We start from the raw sequence: 18,763 nt of genomic DNA on the forward strand, positions 1-18,763 counted from the left end.
GATATAACAAACCTCTATGTAATGAAGTCCTTGGTTAAATAAGGAATGATTTTCTCTACTCCAGTAATTATGAGAAAGAACTTCGATATAATTAAACCTTGTAATAGCAAACAAATTTTTCTAGTCCCTTGGCTGTTCGTTATATCAAGGTTCCACTGTATCAGCAGGTTGTATGTGTGAATTGTACAGTTGACTCTCTCTCAACAGACACTTCTAAAAGACGAGCACCCCACTAAAACACACACCTTAAGTTGGTCTCTGCCTTTCTTTACTCCCATTGTTTTACTCTCTATAAGACAGAAATCACTCTTTAATGGACATTTAGTGCCGGTCACAAATGTGTGCGTCTGAGAGTGAGTTGAATTGTGTAACCTAGTCAGCCATGGTGTTAAAGAATTTAGTATTACCTGCATGCCTTTTGATCGGCTGATGTACTTGCTGTCAGCTAAACTGTGAGCTCATAGATGGTTGGTAGTGAAAAGTTGCTGTATGCAGAGAAATAAAATGGCCAAATATGAAAATTGCCTATAAATACCCTTAAATATGTACTTGTAAAATGTTACATTGAAAACATTCTAGTTTTTATGCACTCTTAATCTGCATCTGCTCAATAGTTTTGGCTTCAGGCTTAAATTGTCCTACTTTAATAATCAGTTGACAGCAATCTCCAATCTCCCTTTATCTTATATTGTTACATTTAAAGGCCTGTAGCTTGTTGGTTTAATTTACTATCTTTATTTACATACTCTGTAAAAGGTCATCAAACATCCGTCAAGAGTGCTTGAGATTCAAATGAAGAAAGAGGGCTTCACATGCGAGGCTGGACAGGTGAGTAACAAATCAAACACAGGGGTCTAGCCAGGAAAACATTTCCATCAAAAAATTCATTTTTATAGGGACTGTGTCACTAGTTGCAGTTTAGCCCATTTTGTTTATTTTGGCTAGTCATTAACATTGGGAAAGAAATTATTTTTCTCAGGGTAGCTAGGAAAGTGATTGAAAGGGGTTAATTTGATGAGGACTCACCTTGAGGGGTAGCTGGGATAAACTAACACCTCCCAGCTGATAACTCTGATGGTCGCAGATTTTTAGTGCAAAAATCTTAGATAAATAAGATTGAATTATTTTGTTAGCAGGGAAGGAGTACATGTATATGTAGAGTCAACACTGATAATAAGGGTGTATGCAAGGGTAAAGCATTCTAAGGTTTTTGCAACATGACTCAGACATTGTCACACAATAAAATTGTGCATCCCCTGCATCGATAAAAGTTTTTTTTTTTCATTTCATGCATCAAACAATCCAAACTGAATAGGAGTGGAAAGAAATCAAATATAGAACTATTATTCATGTTTAATTTCATTTCTATGATTATTTTCAGTACATTTTCCTCAAGTGCCCTAAGATCTCACATTTGGAGTGGCATCCCTTTACTCTAACATCTGTAAGTACAAACAAAAAACTGTTACATTTATTGTTTACACTTGTTTGTGAGTCCCAATTTGTCATCTCACACGTTTTCCTTAGTTGTATTCTTGCATTAACTTTCATTGCTATTTAAGAGAAGTTATTAAAATAAGTGGGTGTCTGACTATTATTGTGGGTGACAAGAGGAGCCCACAATCCTAATCTCCAAGTTGCTAGTGCGCTCGCACCTCACGTATGTAGCTATAGCCTCATTTGGACTTCAACTAAGAATGAATGGAATGCATCACGCAATATGATCACACGCATTCAGACCCTCTATCACTTGTGATTTAATCACTCATGTTTTGACCATCTGTCATGTGAAACTAACGCAAAGCACAGCGTTTGAGCAAAAGTGTTTTGACCTTCCATCGTTGTCACCTGCACTCCGTAACTTTTGGTTGTTACTAGTTTATAGAGGTAGGCAATATGCAAAGTTTGACATCTTTGGGACAATGGGAACTATTGTAATAGAAAGCCCCTGGGGGGGCTTTTCAGTGATACAATATAATGTTATATTCCATTACCAAATGTCTAGTATCATTTTCATTATCTTTATTGTCGTCGTCATCATCATCATCATCATCATCATTATTATTATTATTATTATTATTATTATTATTATTATTATTATTATTATTATTATCTCTATTATCACAGTCTTTGCTGGTGTTCTTTTTGTGCATCAGCCGGGCGCAAACCATGCACCTAGAGTGTCAGTCACTCAAGTCAATCATTCTGTTCATACACTGAGCACCTTTCTGAGGATTCGTGTAGATCCGAGCATGCAGATCTTTTGAATCTCTGTTATAGTAGCTCTCTCTGATACTTTCTTGATGTTTTCTACCATACCCTTCTTCACTGTACCAAGCGCACCAACAACCACAGGGATCACTACGGTTTTCATATGCCACATTCTCTGCATTTCTAGTTCTAGGTAGTATTTCTAGTTCTAGGAATATTATTATTATTATTATTATTATTATTATTATTATTATTATTATTATTATTATTATTATTATTATTATTATTATTATTATTATTATTATTATTATCATTAATATTATTGATAATATTTTTTTTTAATTCCAGGCACCAGAAGAATCCTACTTTAGCATTCATATAAGAGATGCAGGAGACTGGACGAGTAAGTAAAGTTGATTTGTTATCTAAACAAGAGACAAGGAGCTCTTGTAAAGTACTACCTGGCCTGTGCTGCAAGTGTTTCTGCTTGAGTTAATGTGCGAAAGTTGAAACAAGAGCAAAAAATAAATAAATAAAGGTAGGGGGGAGGGAAGAGAGGAACGTGCTTGCCTGAAAACCTCACGAGTTTGACCTCACTTTTTCATATCATTATTATTATAGACACTCTGCACAAAGAATTTGATGTTGGTGGGGATGGAATAAAAAATATAGATGATTGTCCAAGGTAAATAATATTTTTACTTTTTACACTGTTAATTTTATTTCGTGGGAATTCTGCAGTCGTTTTGTTCCGGGAGTATTACAACAACATTTTTTGTTGATAGATGAAGTATTAACCCCGGTTTGCTTTCACTGATGCGTCCGGTTTACAAAGACCAACCATATCATTTATCTGTAGTTAGTGTATATGGGAGACCGGTTATGAAAGCCTGGAAAATATCAAAACTGATAAGGACAACAGTGCTGCAGTTTATTTAGCCGACTCCCCTGATGGTGCACAATCTTTTGATATTGGTTTAAAAATTGAGACTGAATAAATTTATTAGACGTTGGTTCAAAATGGTAGTTTTTGCCAATGTTCAAAAAAAGATAACAAAATGTGAAAAAAAAAAAATCCGACGGGCTGTATATCCTTTGCATTTTATTGGCTGTGTTTTGTCCGGGGGTTGTTTTTGTGGTAACCAGGGGCAGGAGAAGATGTGAAAATGGTACTTAAGTGATAAGTACTACGTGGTCATTGGATTTACGTAAGGAAGAGGTGAAAATGGGTCGGTCTTTCTTTCTGAAATCCCATCTGAATCCAGCAGTAAGACCATGTCAAGACAGCTGGTGTGTGCAGATGGAGCTGAATGAAGTGGCAAGGTCTGTGCAGTCCACAACGCATTTCTCAGAATTTCCATTCTGCTCCTTTAACCTGCTAAAGGTTTCTTCTTTGGGGCCCTCCTAGTTTAGACTGAGATGGTTAGCCTGTGCACGGCAAAGTCAACCTGCACCAAGATAGTCAAAGGAAAGAGTGGTAGACTGTGTTACAGCGAGGATCTACCCTAGCTCTTGCTGACTAATAAATAAGAGTATGTTATCGAAAACGTAGTACATGTCTGTCGTAAGTGCAAATTAATCGTGAATGGAAGCATGAATCTTGAGCTTTATTTATCACAGAATTCAAGCAGTTGTCAGTAAAAGTTCACGCTGAAGCTGCTGTTTCATTTTGCCTGCATTAAGGTGTTAATTTTTGTTTTAGACTGGCTGTGGATGGTCCGTTTGGTACATCAAGCACGGTAAGTAACGTGGACATATTTAGTCAGAACATGTTGATATTTCTGTTACGGTACATATACGCGTTGTTATGTGCCTTGTAGTCGAACTCTGACTTATTCCTCTTTAAGTTGGCTTTTTGGTTACCCGCAGACACAACCTTCTTTGTATGCCTTAATTTGCCCCAATACTATCAAGGGCACAGTTAAGCAGATGGCAAGAAAGTTATTGCTTTTCCCATATTAGGTGGTATTATTTATGGAAATTGCTTAATTTTGGTATACACTCATATCGTTTTGTGAGAGATATAATTCACCAGATACCACTGGAAAGCATTGCAAAAATTATTAATATTAACTAGTATGTATTACATATTTCCTTTGTGATACCTGTACTGATTACAAATGCGTGATCTTAGGGAGAAAGAATCATAACGTCATTGAACCTGCTTTTTTTTAGGATGTGTTCAAATATGAGGTTATTATGTGCATCGGTGCTGGCATTGGAGTGACTCCATTTGCGTCAATCTTGAAGTCTGTTTGGTAAGCTTTTCTTTTGACCGAATAGTTTATATTGACCTTTTTTCAATTACTGTCTACACAATAACAGCAATCGCCGTGGAACCGGCACTCAGTACCCACGATAGAAACGTGTCCACCTTTAAGGGAGTCATTGTAAAGGACTATAGCCAGAGTGGTAGGGACCAGCTCGGGATATCCGTTTAGGCAAGGTTTTTTTTCGTTTAGCTATAAAATTAAGGTGTCCGCTTTAAGAACAACCTCGTCTCCAGGGCTTTTCCCCCCAAAAATGGGTGGGGCGCCCCGCCCCACCCATCCCCCCCTGTGGACGAGGTTGCTTTGAGAAAGTTTACTCTAATTTTCAAGAATTGCATGTAAATGCTGAATTCCTCTTATTGATAGAAATTTATATTCTCGGTTGTCTGAATCATACTTATTTCTCCTAATTCACCAGGTATCGCCACAATCAAGGTTATGCTGATCTCAAGATTAAGAAAGTGTACTTCTTCTGGATTTGTCGAGATACAAATGCTTTCGAATGGTTTACGGATCTTCTCAAGCATTTGGAAATTCAGGTAAAGTGTGTATGCTCGGAAGAAGGGCATTTCGAAGCGTTGTACACTGCTGATGAGCATCAAGCTTCAGGCCATAGATTTATTTGCCATAAGGTGATCGCAATGAAGAAACAGTATTTCATCATCATTATCATTCTCATTTTCGTCATCGTTGCCATCATCATCATCATCATCATCATCATGCCAATCGGTGGATAGGGTCCGGTGGGAAATTTGCGCCATCCTATCGCCTCTGTCTTTCGCAGCAATGAAGGCCTTATCCCAAGAACTGGATTCCCTCTTGAATAGTTCTTTCTTCACTCACGTTTTTGCGAATGTATTTCTTTAGCGTCTCTTCTCCTTTCTCGCCTTCTGAGGCCCAGGTGATGGTGTTAAAATTCGTCCACAGTGAAACCTGTATTAAGCGGACTTCATATTAGGTAGAAAAATAGCTCACAAGGTTTCAATTTTTCCCTGTAGTTTCTGTAAAATGATTTGGTATTTGGGGAACAGCTCTATTACGTATGTAAGCGGGCAACAACGAAGGTCCCTTGAGTGTAAACGTAATACAGGTTTCGCTGCATTTCTTATGTATGACCGATAAACCACCACCTTCCCAAAATGAATCACAAACTAAAGATTTTGGCCGTTTACAAAAAAAAAAATCCAGCAGCTGGAAATTAGCCGGTGCAGTAAGCTATAAAGGGCAAATGGTTTGGCATGCAAGCATGAACAAGAGAAGTAGGAATGAGGAAATTGTATAGTTTTGCTCCAACTGGGACCGTAACACTTGAATAAATGCTTGCTCCGCCGCGGGTGAATGGAATGTGGGTAATTTAATTAAAGCTTCATGTAAGAAGGTACTTACCTTTCATTACCAATTTCAGATGGCAGAACTAGAAATGCTTCACTTCGTCGAATACAACATTTATCTCACAGGATGGGATAACAAACTGGTAAGACTAACAAGTTCAGTAACCAGTTCCCCCACCCCACGTCTGTCCGTCCAGCAGGGCTGTCGCTAAGATTTCAAGTTGCTGGATATACCGTATTTCCTCGAATAATAGCCGTCCCTCGAATAATCGCCCCCCTTTTAACGGAAATGTTTAAAATAATCTCATATCCAACGCGCACTCGTGGAATAATTGTTAATTATACCATAAATCCTTGGGCCATATCCCTTTTCTTCGTTTAGCGTCGAATGCCTTAGTTACCTACTCCAATGTTTCTGTAATTCTTTGCCTAAAATTATTTTTATTATACGAATTCATCGCTGTGTTTGTGTGAATTATCTTAAGGAAGGTTATAGCAGGTGCCGAGGAGGGTTTTTGGTGGGGAGTGTGGTTGGGGAAGTAAAAATAAATCATAGGAAGAACATTCCCTGAATAAGTTCCCACCATTCCGAGCTCTTATAATCCCCTCAAAAATAAAAGATGTGTAATTAGAACCGCGATAACACATCTATTAAAATTCGACTTCAGTCAGTGAGAAAAGTCTTTGTAGTTGTAGTTACTTGATAAAATTGTTGTATTTTTTAGGCTATTCAGACTACTTTGCATGCCGAAGGTGCCAAAGACAACATAACGCGGCTGGATGCCAAGACAAAATATGGCAGACCAAAGTGGGATGACATCTTTAAGGGAATTGCCAATAACCACAGAGGGTGGGTAACGTAATAAAATAATTTGGAAGCTTAAGTAAACACGACGGTAATGCTAAAGAATCGTCAATTGTTGCTTCAAACGTTGTCGTGAATATTCCAGTTTGCTTATTTTGTTAAATATGGGAGTTTTTTTCCCCGTAAGTGAATATTGTTAGTGAACTGTATTTGTTCCGTTTATTTATTTGTGTTATTATTATGTTATTTCATTTTTTTTATACCTTTTAACCTACTCTAAAGCGCATTTGATCATGCTCCATGGAAAATTGCGCTACATAAGTTTTAATTAATTGTAATTGTAGTTGTAGAACCGTATCAATGGTTGTAAATGGAAGGAAAATTTTGCTCCCATAAAATAATTCATTATCAAATTTTGTGTCGTCCACACTGAGTTATAGTCGTCAGTTTATTTAGAGCCGCTTTTCTTTCTGCCTCTGTTCTTCGCTGTCTCTTTCAGTGCTCTTTCACTCTCAGTCATTTCGAAGAAATATATTGAAGTAAATCTTGTAAAATACTTTTTTGGGGGGAGAAAGTATTTGACTTTTAATTGTCGTGTAGTATCCAAATTATATCTAAGTCTTGTCAGCTATCTTGATCCCCACTCCTGGGTGACGCTGATGTCAAAGCTGATGGAGTGTAAATTAATGGAAAAGTTATCAAACCAAGACACATAGGAGACGAACCTTGTTGTGCGAAAGCTAGTGAAGCAGTGATGAGCTTATAAGAGGAGGCACCAGTCTTCGTCACCCTCGCTGTTGTGAGTGGCCTCAGTTTGTTGGACTGCAATATTTTTGCAAATATAAAACTTTTTTCTGCCTTCAGGTAGTAGTACTTACCTTCTCAGTACATTTTGCTAATTTGGATGTATGATTCGCTTGGCATCTGCTGGATTGAACACGCTTGAATTTTGACGCCCCATTCATCACAAAGACACCTTCAGCGTTTGTATTCGTTGCTGTGCAGTCCTCTCAAAAGCGTTTCTTTATAGAGTCTGAAATTAGTCGCAGAAAAGTGTTTCAAGAGGGGTAATCTGATCAGGAAGGTAACTGGCGCTCGCTGGGGGTACGAACTTTACCTTCCACCGCACGTCGACTTTTGCCTTGGTGTATTCTACTGCAGAGTATACTGCTCTGTCTGGTCGCAAGTTTTCCACACCTCAGCTGTCGGCACTATGATTTACGACTCCCTGAGAGTCATCTCTGAATGCTTAGCCCCCACACACCCACTTCTTCTGGTATGTTTTGTTTTGTTACCAGATGTAGCAGCATCCCGCCTGCCAGCATCTGAAGGAACCACCTGGTCCTGAAACTCGTCGAGAAATCTTATTTGCCGGACAGCCTTGCGCCATGGGTCGCAATGAGAACTCACAACAGCACCTTAAACGCAAGAATTTAGCTGTATGCGTCCCAGTGCCTTTGACCAGTGCCCCTCTCACTTTAGTAATTAAAGTGGGTCATGGAACAGTGGCGCAGGGGATGGGAGAGAAAACATACCAGGTTACACAATTACCGCTTACATTCCTGAGCCCTCCATTAAAACCTGTTGGCCACCTCCTCCCACGTCACGCCTAAGTCAGGCTTACATGTGTCTGCCGCATCTTTTGGGGGAAAAGTCAGGCCTCATTTTACGACATTGGTGCGGTAGCTTGTGGAATCTGTCCCTGTGGGTACCCTAAACTGCGAGCCACCTCATTGAATGCTGCCCCATCTTCAGTACTCTCTTTGTGCTCCCAGTGGTGCCCTTGGTATCCTCCTCTTCCAATTTTTTTTTGCCCCCACCTCTCACTGTGACTGCTTGCACAACTCACGACGACGACGACGTCTCGTAACTTTACTATTCACAATTGAAGCTTGAAGCTATAAGGGGTCAGATGGATGAGTTTAATTGTAAGATGTTTTTCAGAGGTGTTTTTGTCTTTCCGTCAACCATATCTCCCCAACTGGAAGAAACGGATGCTTCACGGGCGAACGACACGGCAGGGTTTACGAAGGAGAACAATTTCTAACTTCTCACGTCACGTAGAAGTTGCTTAGACACGCTCTCGTAACCATGGGGAACGCGTGACGAGGTCTTAATAATATAAGAACCTTTTTGTAGGAGGCCAAACAAGTTCCTGTATTTCCTTTTCGAATCAGTATAGTGAGGAAATAATCTGTGTTTTTTGCAATGGAGTCGGTTCAAGGTATGCGTGAAGAAGCTGTTTTAATTTCCAATGAAAAAGTGGTCCCTAACAATCCAAACCTTCCTTCGTTTCCCTTTGAGACAATTCACATCTCCTGCAAGTCAGATTCGTATCAAGGATCTGATTATTGTTACGCTGGTGTCATCATTTACTCCTGCGATTACAAGTCGGGATGGCAAACCGCCAATGGTACCCGCTGTAAGAGTGGATATCTTGTGATTATGGATACTGGAACTAAGAAAGTGAAACAGTTTCAGGGAAAAAGCCCTGGCCAAGTTCATGGAGCTGTTTACAGAAGTGCTTTTGGAGAGGAGTGCAAGACGCGAATTGTCATTGCTGAAGGTTTCTCTGTGATGAATGGAGAGTTCAAGATAAATTCGGGCGTGTTTAATCCGGCACCAGATGGCTACCACGACAGTAAGAAGTCCATGAGTCCTTATACCGATCAGTGCGTTGAGAAAGTGATTGATTACTGGAAGGAAGCGCGTAAACACTTCCTTTGTTGCAGAAATTTTAAGGTCCAAGACTTGTTGAAGGATAAACCTTCAACGTGGCTGTGAACAGACCTTTTTGAAAAAAAAATGCTGATAAATCGTGTTTATTTTTACAAGTCAATGTTAACTATGTTTTTGATTCGATTCGTTTAGCCGAAAAATAACTGATTGTACTCCTATTTTAGCCGTAGATTTTTCTTGGGTGTGTTTAGTTTAAATATGGTGAATTAATGGTCTTTTGCGGAAGCCTTAAACGAAGATATTGTTCGCTTGTCTTGCGTTATTCACTTTGCAGTTACACATGGCTTCATGTTAGGGAAAAAACAAACTTGATCGATAAACCGCTCTTTTTTAAAAAGTCTGCCTGTCGTTGAGACTCCCCTCTTTTATTTACGCCGGGTACCGTAAAAGTCGCTGAATTTGATTGCGATTTTTTCTTCTTCAAGGAATGGGCCATAATGGTGGCAAAAAGGAAGAATCAATAATCATCTTGTCATTTCCTTTGCTAAGGGCCATTTGAAAATGAGACCGTGAGACCAAAGATAATAATGATAATAATAATAATTTACATTTATATAGCGCAAACCTCTATATGAATATATTCGGTTGCGCTTTACAATATTGTTATATTAAATTTATGTTAAAAGTGACTAAAGCATGAGAAACTATTAAAAACTACAATAAAAAGATAAAGAGCAAACAAAAGTCGTACGCCAAACCATTCCTCCATTATGAAAGTGGAGATTTAGCGCGATAATTAGACAAAAAGAGCCGGTCATGTCCAATGCTGCCGCAGTGTTAGGGACCATTAAGAGCAGTTGACGAATCGTACGGTTCGTTAAACCGTCAGCATTGCTAGCAGTCCGTATTCTGAGCACATACGGAGCGTGTATCTCATTATTACGTAGACCACAAAGTGTTTTACTGTTTTTATCATCCTTGGTGTATAGAAGGGTTATTTTATACGGCCCAGCTCATTAAGAAACTTCTGAATGCAGCTGAACAGGAAACAGACAACGGAAAATTTTCGGTAACCGATGCAGCGTGTTAACGGAAAAACCCAGCTTTTGACTTTTACCGGCATTGTTTCTACTTCGATAAGGCAAGCTGTTTTCACTCAACTTAAACTTAATAGATTTAGCCGTCAGCGTAATCGAGCCTTTCGAGACTTTTTCCTTCCTTTTTGAGACGTTCTGCTTAGTTCTGCGTTTGTTAGTACCGCCTTGCGTTCGACAAGTTCAAGACAATATCTTGCACATTATCGCTAATTAGTATCACGTCAACTGGTACTTAAGTACGTGCGGTTGAGTGTTTTTCATTGAAGACCTTTTCTGCGGATGGCGTACGTCCTTTAATTGGACTTTGTGCATAGTATATGTACCTTTCTTTTGTTTTTGTATCGTTGCTCGCTTACAATAAATTTATGTTCCAAATAAATCGACACTGTGTCAGTAATCTACTAGCTAATAAGTCAATCAACCTTTACTTTCAATATAGGTAGGCTTCTTCTTAACCTGACAAAGTTTCCACTTGATAAGGCTAATTCCTTAGCTATATATAGAACCTAAAATCGCCCGCTGCTTTGACGATTGCAACTGCTTCTCGCAGGGCTTAGTAACGGTCGTTTTGTTATAGAGTTGTTTCGATACAAGACGTTTCGATACAAGTCGTTTCGATACAAAGTCATTTTGATACAAAGTCGTTTCGATACAAGTCAAGCCTTTCGAGGTACATATAGTTTCGCGTAGTTGGCTTATAGAACGAGATATATTCACGGCATTTGTTTTTCTTGTTCACCCGCTGACTGTACTTTATCAGCTTTATGTGTTCGAAACTGTTGTGCAGTTTCACTGCTTAAATTCATACCAAAACAAGGTTGTATCAAAACGACTGGCTTACCTTATAGGCTCACAAAGCAAAGTTTCCCCTGCTGTCTTGTGTACTTTTCATCCTGATCCCCGCATGTGGGATTGTAATTTAACAGTCTATGCTAAGACTCACCCTTGTCAGACCTCATCTAAAATTTGCCTATGGGATCCCTACCGGCAAGATCAAATAGACAAGATTGAAGCGGACCAGAGACGAGCAGCAAGATTTATAAGACGAGATTACGACTGGAATTCTAGAGTGTATCGCGAACGCTGCTTTCGCCGTCCTTAGAACCATTAAAGGACGGAAGGAAAATTCGTCTTCGAACATTTCACCAAGCTCACAACAACATTATCGCTTTACCAGCTTCACATTACAACCAGCAGTCGCTACATTTGGCAAGAAGCCCCTCGACGAATATTAGACCCTACGCTTTTTAGCTTCTTTCCGAGAACAAGATATGATTGGAACTTAATCCCCTCTATGATTAGAGCAGATAGTTATTCAAATTCAGTTTTTGTATTTACCTCTGCTATAATTCTTAAGTTTATCTTATATTACTTCTTTTTCTTCTTCCCTTTTTGATTTTCATTCATCTTTTTTCAATGTGAAAGCACTGAAGAGTAAGTGAGTAGAACTAGAAGTAGGAAACTCTTGGTTCTTAGCTTCCCTGGTGGTTCCAGCTATGTCTCAGGTAAAAGTTTGGTCTGTAGTGTTCTCAGGGTTATTTCAGCCTCTTTATTCTCCTTGACTCAGTGATATATTCTGAAGCATCTTAAATAATTAAAGATGAGCCATATTTATTGAAAGTTCAAGAATAAAATTCTCCCCTAACTTTAAAATGGTCATAAATTGGATGTTAGTGATCTGTTTCTCCTCCAATAAAATTTTAGTAAACTTTTGTGATTGCTTTCTTCCAGGCAAGAAATTGGAGTCTTCTTCTGTGGTCCTAGTGTTCTATCACACGTCCTACATAATATGTCAGACCAGTACAGCGACAAGGACACTGGAGTCAAGTTCTGTTACAACAAAGAAAACTTCTAGGGTGCTTTGCCCCCGAAATTGTCCATACCCCCCCCCCCCCCCCCCCCCCTCCTTCCTCCCCAACCTCTTGTGGAAAGTCTTTGGAAAAAATTAGAGTCAGGAGTCAAGCAACGCTGGAAGTTTAACTTCAATCTCTATAAGGACCCCCCCCCCCCCCTTCCTCCCTGGGGGGAGGGGGGCAAGGGTATGGATAAGGTTTTATAATAACAGAGTATCAACAACCCTGGAAACTTCCAAATTAAAAAAGGGTCGGTTGAAAATTACATAAGTTGAAGATTATTAGATGCAGTTGTATTAATTTAAGAGAGCTGCCCTAAGACTAGGAAGTTTTAAAACTTGTATTAGTCAGATTTTTTTTAACCTTTATTCTTCAGGAATGGTGATATTATTTTTGTAATGTTGTTTTACTATTTTGATTAAAAAAGTAAATTGATATTTCCAACAATCACCTAATTTTTACTTTTTGCTTGTTTATTTTTTTGTTTCTTTAAAAATTGTTCATAAAATACAACAAATATTTTCTGGTAACAATACATACAGGTATAAGCTAGACTTCATCAGTTTTTTTCCGTCAGTAAGATCCCAGGGGGAAGAACTGAAATCTTGTATATTTGTTGATCGTGTTTTTTCCATGCCACAATGTTCTCAGTTTATTTATCCCAGTACTATAGTTTACAGTTCTTAATTTTACAATAATTTTTACTTTTAATTAACAATACTGGAAAATGATAAAACAAATTATTACAAATGCCACTACTTCTTGGGAATGAAAATGAAGTAGAATCATTGAGACGACTATCTTTCAGGAAAACATTATTACATCTGCATGTTGGTGGTCATATTAATTTCAATTTGTCACTGCCAAAGGTCGAAGGCTGGGGTAGTTAACAGAACAGAAACTGCGAAATATTTTGAATGAACAATAATAATGATAACTGTTATAGTCATTTGCCAATGATTCCTCTCTCCATTACTTGGAAGAGTGCTTGGGACAGTTGCCAACAGGGTAAGCAGATTACTTATGGGCTGTAGCCAGACTTTTAACACAGATTAGGCATAATCTGTGATCGCTAAACACAAGCCACTAGTACGGTCCTAGGTGCATCTCCCAAGAAATTTGAAGTCTAGAAGCTTTGTAATGCTATTTTCAGCATTGCCGTGTTATTTTTATGGGGTATCTCTTCAGAAAAATCAAATCGTGCAATGTTATTTTCCGATTAAACAGTTTGGTGTGTGTTTTGTTTTTTGACAAGTGCCTTGTCTTGCCTCTTGCTAGCTGCAGTCCTGAGTTTCTTTCTAGCTATTTGCAGCCTACTTCAGTGGGTAATTAGGGACAGGTTTTTCTTTTTTTTTTTCGGGGGGCAGGGTGAGGGCGGTCCTGAGCAATCCCCATTTTACACCAGATACATTTCCCTACAGCCTAAGGTATCCCTTTCTCATCTTGACACACAATCTTAGGTGGAACCTTAATCAAAACTACTAATCCTCTTTAGGGAAACAAAATCAGTGGCTGCAAGAAGCAACTTATATTGTAGTATCGCTTATACAGTTAGAATTATGTAATTTTTGAATTATAACAATTTAAAAGATAATGATGTCAGACATCATGAAATATTATAGTCATGTTATTTGTTAAATTTTATTTTAATGGCAAGGGCCAAAGGTTATTTTATAAGTTTAAGCACAAGTTTTTCTTTACAGTCAAATGTTTTAACAATAGAATACAATAACTTATTTAAGTCCACAACATTTTAATGCGCCTTTGTTATCAGTATAATTTTGTAGTCTACATTATTTTAGTCTATTTAACCAGTGTTCCTACTTACTGATGGGCAGCAATTCACTACACACTAATGCAAATCATGACAAGTGAAGCCCAGGAATGAGCTCTCTTGACTGGAGTTGCCCACAGGCAAAAACCAAAGTCAGAATCTAATTTTTTCCAATAGCTATATACCGTTTTTTATTCCTAGATTTCACCAGCACTACTATGACTCTGTAAGTTTTTTTTATATAATCAAGTATGAATAAAATTGTTGTTCGTATTGGTGTGTTCAGTTCGTTGTTAAAATAAATAAATAAGTAAAAGATTTAACCTTACTAAGACCTCGTCAGCGATTTAGTCTCATACACTTTCCTGAGCCAGTCCTCCCTTTCCCAGGGTACAAAAATGGTGTCCAATTGCTCCAGAAAGTAAACTCGTCTTGTGTACAAGTGTATAATAACCTGAAAGCCCATCAACAGGGTCAACTAGATTGAGTGGGGTACTGGGCTACTGATACAATTGAAGCTGTGCTGGAGTTTGCATAGTCAGGGGATGGCTAATCAACTACGGCTTACCCTCCATAGAACCCAGGGACGGTTCCTCCTAGTAATAGGTTAATGGGGATGTGGTGCTGAATTGGATGGCATTTTCACGACTAGGTTGACGGTAATGGGGTTTCATTTTCAAAAGAGTTACTAGAATAGGCTTGTTCGGGATTTTGGGGTTAAGAAAGTTTTTGTATCTACAAATTTTTTCTCAAAAATTGTGGGAATTCGTTTTAGTATGACTGACCTACCGTTAAGTAAATTATATCAGCCTAAAGTGACCAGCATGGGGTCTGTAATTGGTCAGGATGTGTTCAAATATGAGGTTATTATGTGCATCGGTGCTGGAATTGGGATGGCTCCATTTGCGTCAATCTTGAAGTCTGTTTGGTAAGCTTTTTGGCCGCATAGTTTATATTGACCTTTTTTCAATTACTATCTACACAATAACAGCAATCGCCGTAGAACCGGCATTCAATTCCCACTATAGAAACGTGTCCACCTTAAAAAGAGTAATTGTAAAGGACTATAGCCAGAGTGGTAGGGTCCAGCTCGGGATATCCGTTTAGACGAGGTTTTCTTCGTTTAGCTATAAAATTAAGGTGTCCGCTTTGAGAACAATTAACCTCGTCCCCAGGACTTTGGGTGGGGCGGGGCGCCCCACCCATTTTTTTAGGGAAAAGCCCTGGGGACGAGGTTGCTTTGAGAAAGTTTACTCTAATTTTCAAGAATTGCATGTAAATGCTGAATTCCTCTTATTGATAGAAATTTATATTCTCGGTTGTCTGAATCATACTTATTTCTCCTAATTCACCAGGTATCGCCACAATCAAGGTTATGCTGATCTCAAGATTAAGAAAGTGTACTTCTTCTGGATCTGTAGAGATACAAATGCTTTCGAATGGTTTACAGATCTTCTCAAGCATTTGGAAATTCAGGTAAAGTGCGTCTGCTCGGAAGAAAGGCATTCGAAGCGTTGTACACTGCTGATGAGCATCAAGCTTCAGGCCATAGATTTATTTGCCATAAGGTGATCGCAATGAACAAACAGTATTTCATCATTATTATCATAATCATTTTCGTCATCGTTGCCATCATCATCATGGTGGTGGTCACCATCATTATCAGTTCCTTCTAACCAATCGGTGGATAGGGTGGGAAATTAGCTCTATCCTATGGCTTCTGTCTCTCGCAGCAATGAAGGCCTCAGCCCAAGAACTCGATTCCATCTTGAATAGTTCTTTCCCCACTCACATTTTTGAGAATGTATTTCTCTGGCTTCTCCTCTCCTTTCTCGCCTTCTGAAGCTCACTTGACGGTGTTAAAATTCGTCCACAGTGAAACCTGTATTAAGCGGACTCCATATTTGGTAGAAAAATAGCTCACATGGTTTCAATTTTTCCCTATAGTTTCTGTAAAATGATTTGGGGAACAGCTCTATTACATATGTAAGCGGACAACAACGAAGGTCCCTTGAGTGTAAGCGTAATACAGGTTTCACGATATCTCTAATGGATGACCGATAAACCACCACCTTCCCAAAATGAATCACAAGCTAAATATTTTGGCCGTTTACAAGAAATAAAACAATTTAGCCGCTGGAAATTAGCCGGTACAGTAAGCTATAAAGGGCAAACGGTTTGGCATGCGAGCATGAACAAGAGAAGTATGAATGGGGAAGTTGTTTTTTTGCTCCAAATGGGGCCCCTAACACTTGAATGAATGCTTGCACCGCCGCGGGTGAATAGAATGTGCACTGTTTGGTTTCATTTAATTTACTTAAAGCTTCACGCAAGAAGGTACTTACCTTTCATGACCAATTTCAGATGGCTGAACTGGAAATGCTTCACTTCGTGGAATACAACATTACTTCACAGGATGGGATAAAAAACTGGTAAGACATTCCTTGCAGTGTGTCAGTCCACACTGTAAATCAAAAAGATCTTTTTTGGCCGTAAAAATAGAGCCGTTTCCGTGAGTAAAATCCAGTCCTGTTTTCTGGGTGTAATTTGACTCCCTAATAAACAGAGGCGATATAGTTCAATAACCCAGGGCTGAGTCCTAGCGTGTGCTGGAATTGGCCTTTTGATAGACCGCTGTTTCGGGGGTTGAACTGAGTGCAAATGGCTCCAGAAGGAGCTGAATCAGACTTTGGCCTGCAAGGCTAAATTGGCACTTTGGGGCTGAAACAGATCTTTTTAATTTTCAGTGCATTTGATGTTGCATTATGTGGCTAGTCTAAGACTTGTCTACTTAGAGAAGTGAAATATGAACATATTTTAGTTAGGTTTAGGTTACACCTTGACACTACAGGGCTTCCTTTTCAGAGAGAGCGGTCTGCTCGTGGTAAATATTAGAGATTAGCAGTCACTTGCTGATAGACAGGACTGTAGTAAGCCCTTACGTTTGTCTCAGAGGCGATAATAGTTGAAGAGATTTTCCCGTTTGGGGGAGCAGCGTGCAAAGAACGTAATGTCCAATAGCCTGCGGCTAGTGGGTTTTGCTATCGGGCTGGTGAATTTTGTTTTTAACTTGCCCGACGGGCAAGTGATGTTTTTTGAGGGATATGAATAATGGAAGAACTGTGAAATCAATTCTGCTCGTCAAAAAGCTTTCGGGGCTAGCTGAAATGACGTCTGGGCTAGTAAGTGCTAGCTTCAGCTTGCCCGAATGGCAAGCTGTAAAAATGATTTTCTTTGCACCCTGGGCAGGAAGGCAAGGGCGGATACTTCCTTAGTAATAGGCTAATGGGTTTCACGACTGGATTAACGATAATGGGGTTGCATTTTTAATAGAGTTGCTAGAATGGGGTCACACATTTTCGGGTTTTGGTGGGAAGAAAATTCTAGTAGATAGGGAGTTAAATTGGACGATTTTAAGGTAGATTAATATAAAGGAAGTGATTAGGCCTGTTTCAAACGTCGTGCTACTGCCATGCTAAGCTGGCACGACTATAGCTCGACTGCAGCACGACACTAGCACGACTTGGTTTCAGACGTCAAATTTAATTCAGTCGAATGGAAAGGCTGTTGCCGAATACAAAACACAAAAATAAAAAAACGGTTTAGCAAACCTGTAAATATATTCTAACGTATTTATATTTTATGAATGCACAGCAGTAGCTCGACGTTTGAAACGGGCCTAAGAATAGACTATAATGGGGAAGAGGGAGGAGAGGGAATAAATCTTTGCAAGTACTCTTTTAGAATTCTGTTTTTAGCACTGAGAAGAGATGCAGCTTCTGTAATATTTTTAAGTCCTTGAATCCCATTTACCCGTTACCCCCCAAAAAGTAATTTGCAAAATTCTTATGAAAGCAGATCAAATCGCTGTTGTTCCCGACTGAGATATGGCTTTTCACAGAGAAGATAAATTTTTATTCACTTTTTAGGCTATTCAGACCACTTTGCATGCCGAAGGTGCCCAAGACAACATCAGGCGGTTGGATGCCAAGACAAAATATGGCAGACCAAAGTGGGATGACATCTTTAAGGGAATTGCCAATAACCACAAAGGGTGGGTGACATGAAAGTCCACATAACTCATTCATGGGTTGAAGATTTGCCGTTTTTGTTTTGTTTTTGTATATCAATCACAGTGTTAGTCACATTCGCGAGTATAGTACTAATTGAGAATTTCCCTCGAGATCAGTTGGTTTAATTAACGTAGGTACAAAAAATTTCTAATAGGACAGACTATAAACCCTTGTTGTTCCTGAATATTTTTGATGCAACGACTGTTCGCTTAAGTTGGTTACCTTCACTCGGCATGCAGTCTTTTTTTCTCTTTTGGGAGCAAGGATGGCACAGAGGTGAGAGCACTCGCCTCCCACTAGTGTAGCCCGGGTTCGAATCCCGGCGTCGACACCATATGTGGGTTGAGTTTGTTGTTGGTTCTCTCCCTTGCTCCGAGAGGTTTTTCTTCGGGTACTCCGGTTTTCCCCTCTCCTCAAAACCAACATTTCCAAATTCCAATTCAACCAGGAATCGACCAGTATGCGGATGTGCTACCTCCAAATCGTTCTTTATTTATTTAATCGTTTTTTTTTTCTCTGTCTCTCTTCTTTTTATAACTTGAGTATTCCAGCTGAGTATCTTTGTTTAATTACATCAACAGCAGTTAACCAATTTGCAGAGCTCAAAGCAGTTTAAAGAATAATACTGGACTTGGTACCCAAAAAAGTGACATTTAATCGGCCATTATAA

At 39.1% G+C, this 18,763-nt stretch overlaps 1 protein-coding gene across 2 annotated transcripts in view; it reads left to right on the forward strand.

Annotated features, from left to right (window-relative positions):
* The window catches only part of LOC140952824 (NADPH oxidase 1-like), a 29,248-nt gene extending 14,955 nt beyond the window's left edge, over positions 1 to 14,293 (forward strand). For both annotated transcript variants that reach the window (XM_073402278.1, XM_073402287.1), the window contains exons 12-21: positions 757 to 828; positions 1,382 to 1,444; positions 2,560 to 2,614; positions 2,833 to 2,896; positions 3,914 to 3,950; positions 4,387 to 4,469; positions 4,900 to 5,020; positions 5,887 to 5,955; positions 6,538 to 6,662; positions 12,125 to 14,293. In XM_073402278.1, the coding sequence (XP_073258379.1) occupies positions 757 to 828; positions 1,382 to 1,444; positions 2,560 to 2,614; positions 2,833 to 2,896; positions 3,914 to 3,950; positions 4,387 to 4,469; positions 4,900 to 5,020; positions 5,887 to 5,955; positions 6,538 to 6,662; positions 12,125 to 12,248 (813 nt within the window). In that variant the 3' untranslated portion in view covers positions 12,249 to 14,293. The remainder of the gene's footprint in view (positions 1 to 756; positions 829 to 1,381; positions 1,445 to 2,559; positions 2,615 to 2,832; positions 2,897 to 3,913; positions 3,951 to 4,386; positions 4,470 to 4,899; positions 5,021 to 5,886; positions 5,956 to 6,537; positions 6,663 to 12,124) is intronic.
* Positions 14,294 to 18,763: the final 4,470 nt, after the last annotated feature.

The sequence above is a fragment of the Porites lutea genome, chromosome 1 (assembly GCF_958299795.1).
Source record: "Porites lutea chromosome 1, jaPorLute2.1, whole genome shotgun sequence".
NCBI lineage: Eukaryota > Metazoa > Cnidaria > Anthozoa > Scleractinia > Poritidae > Porites > Porites lutea.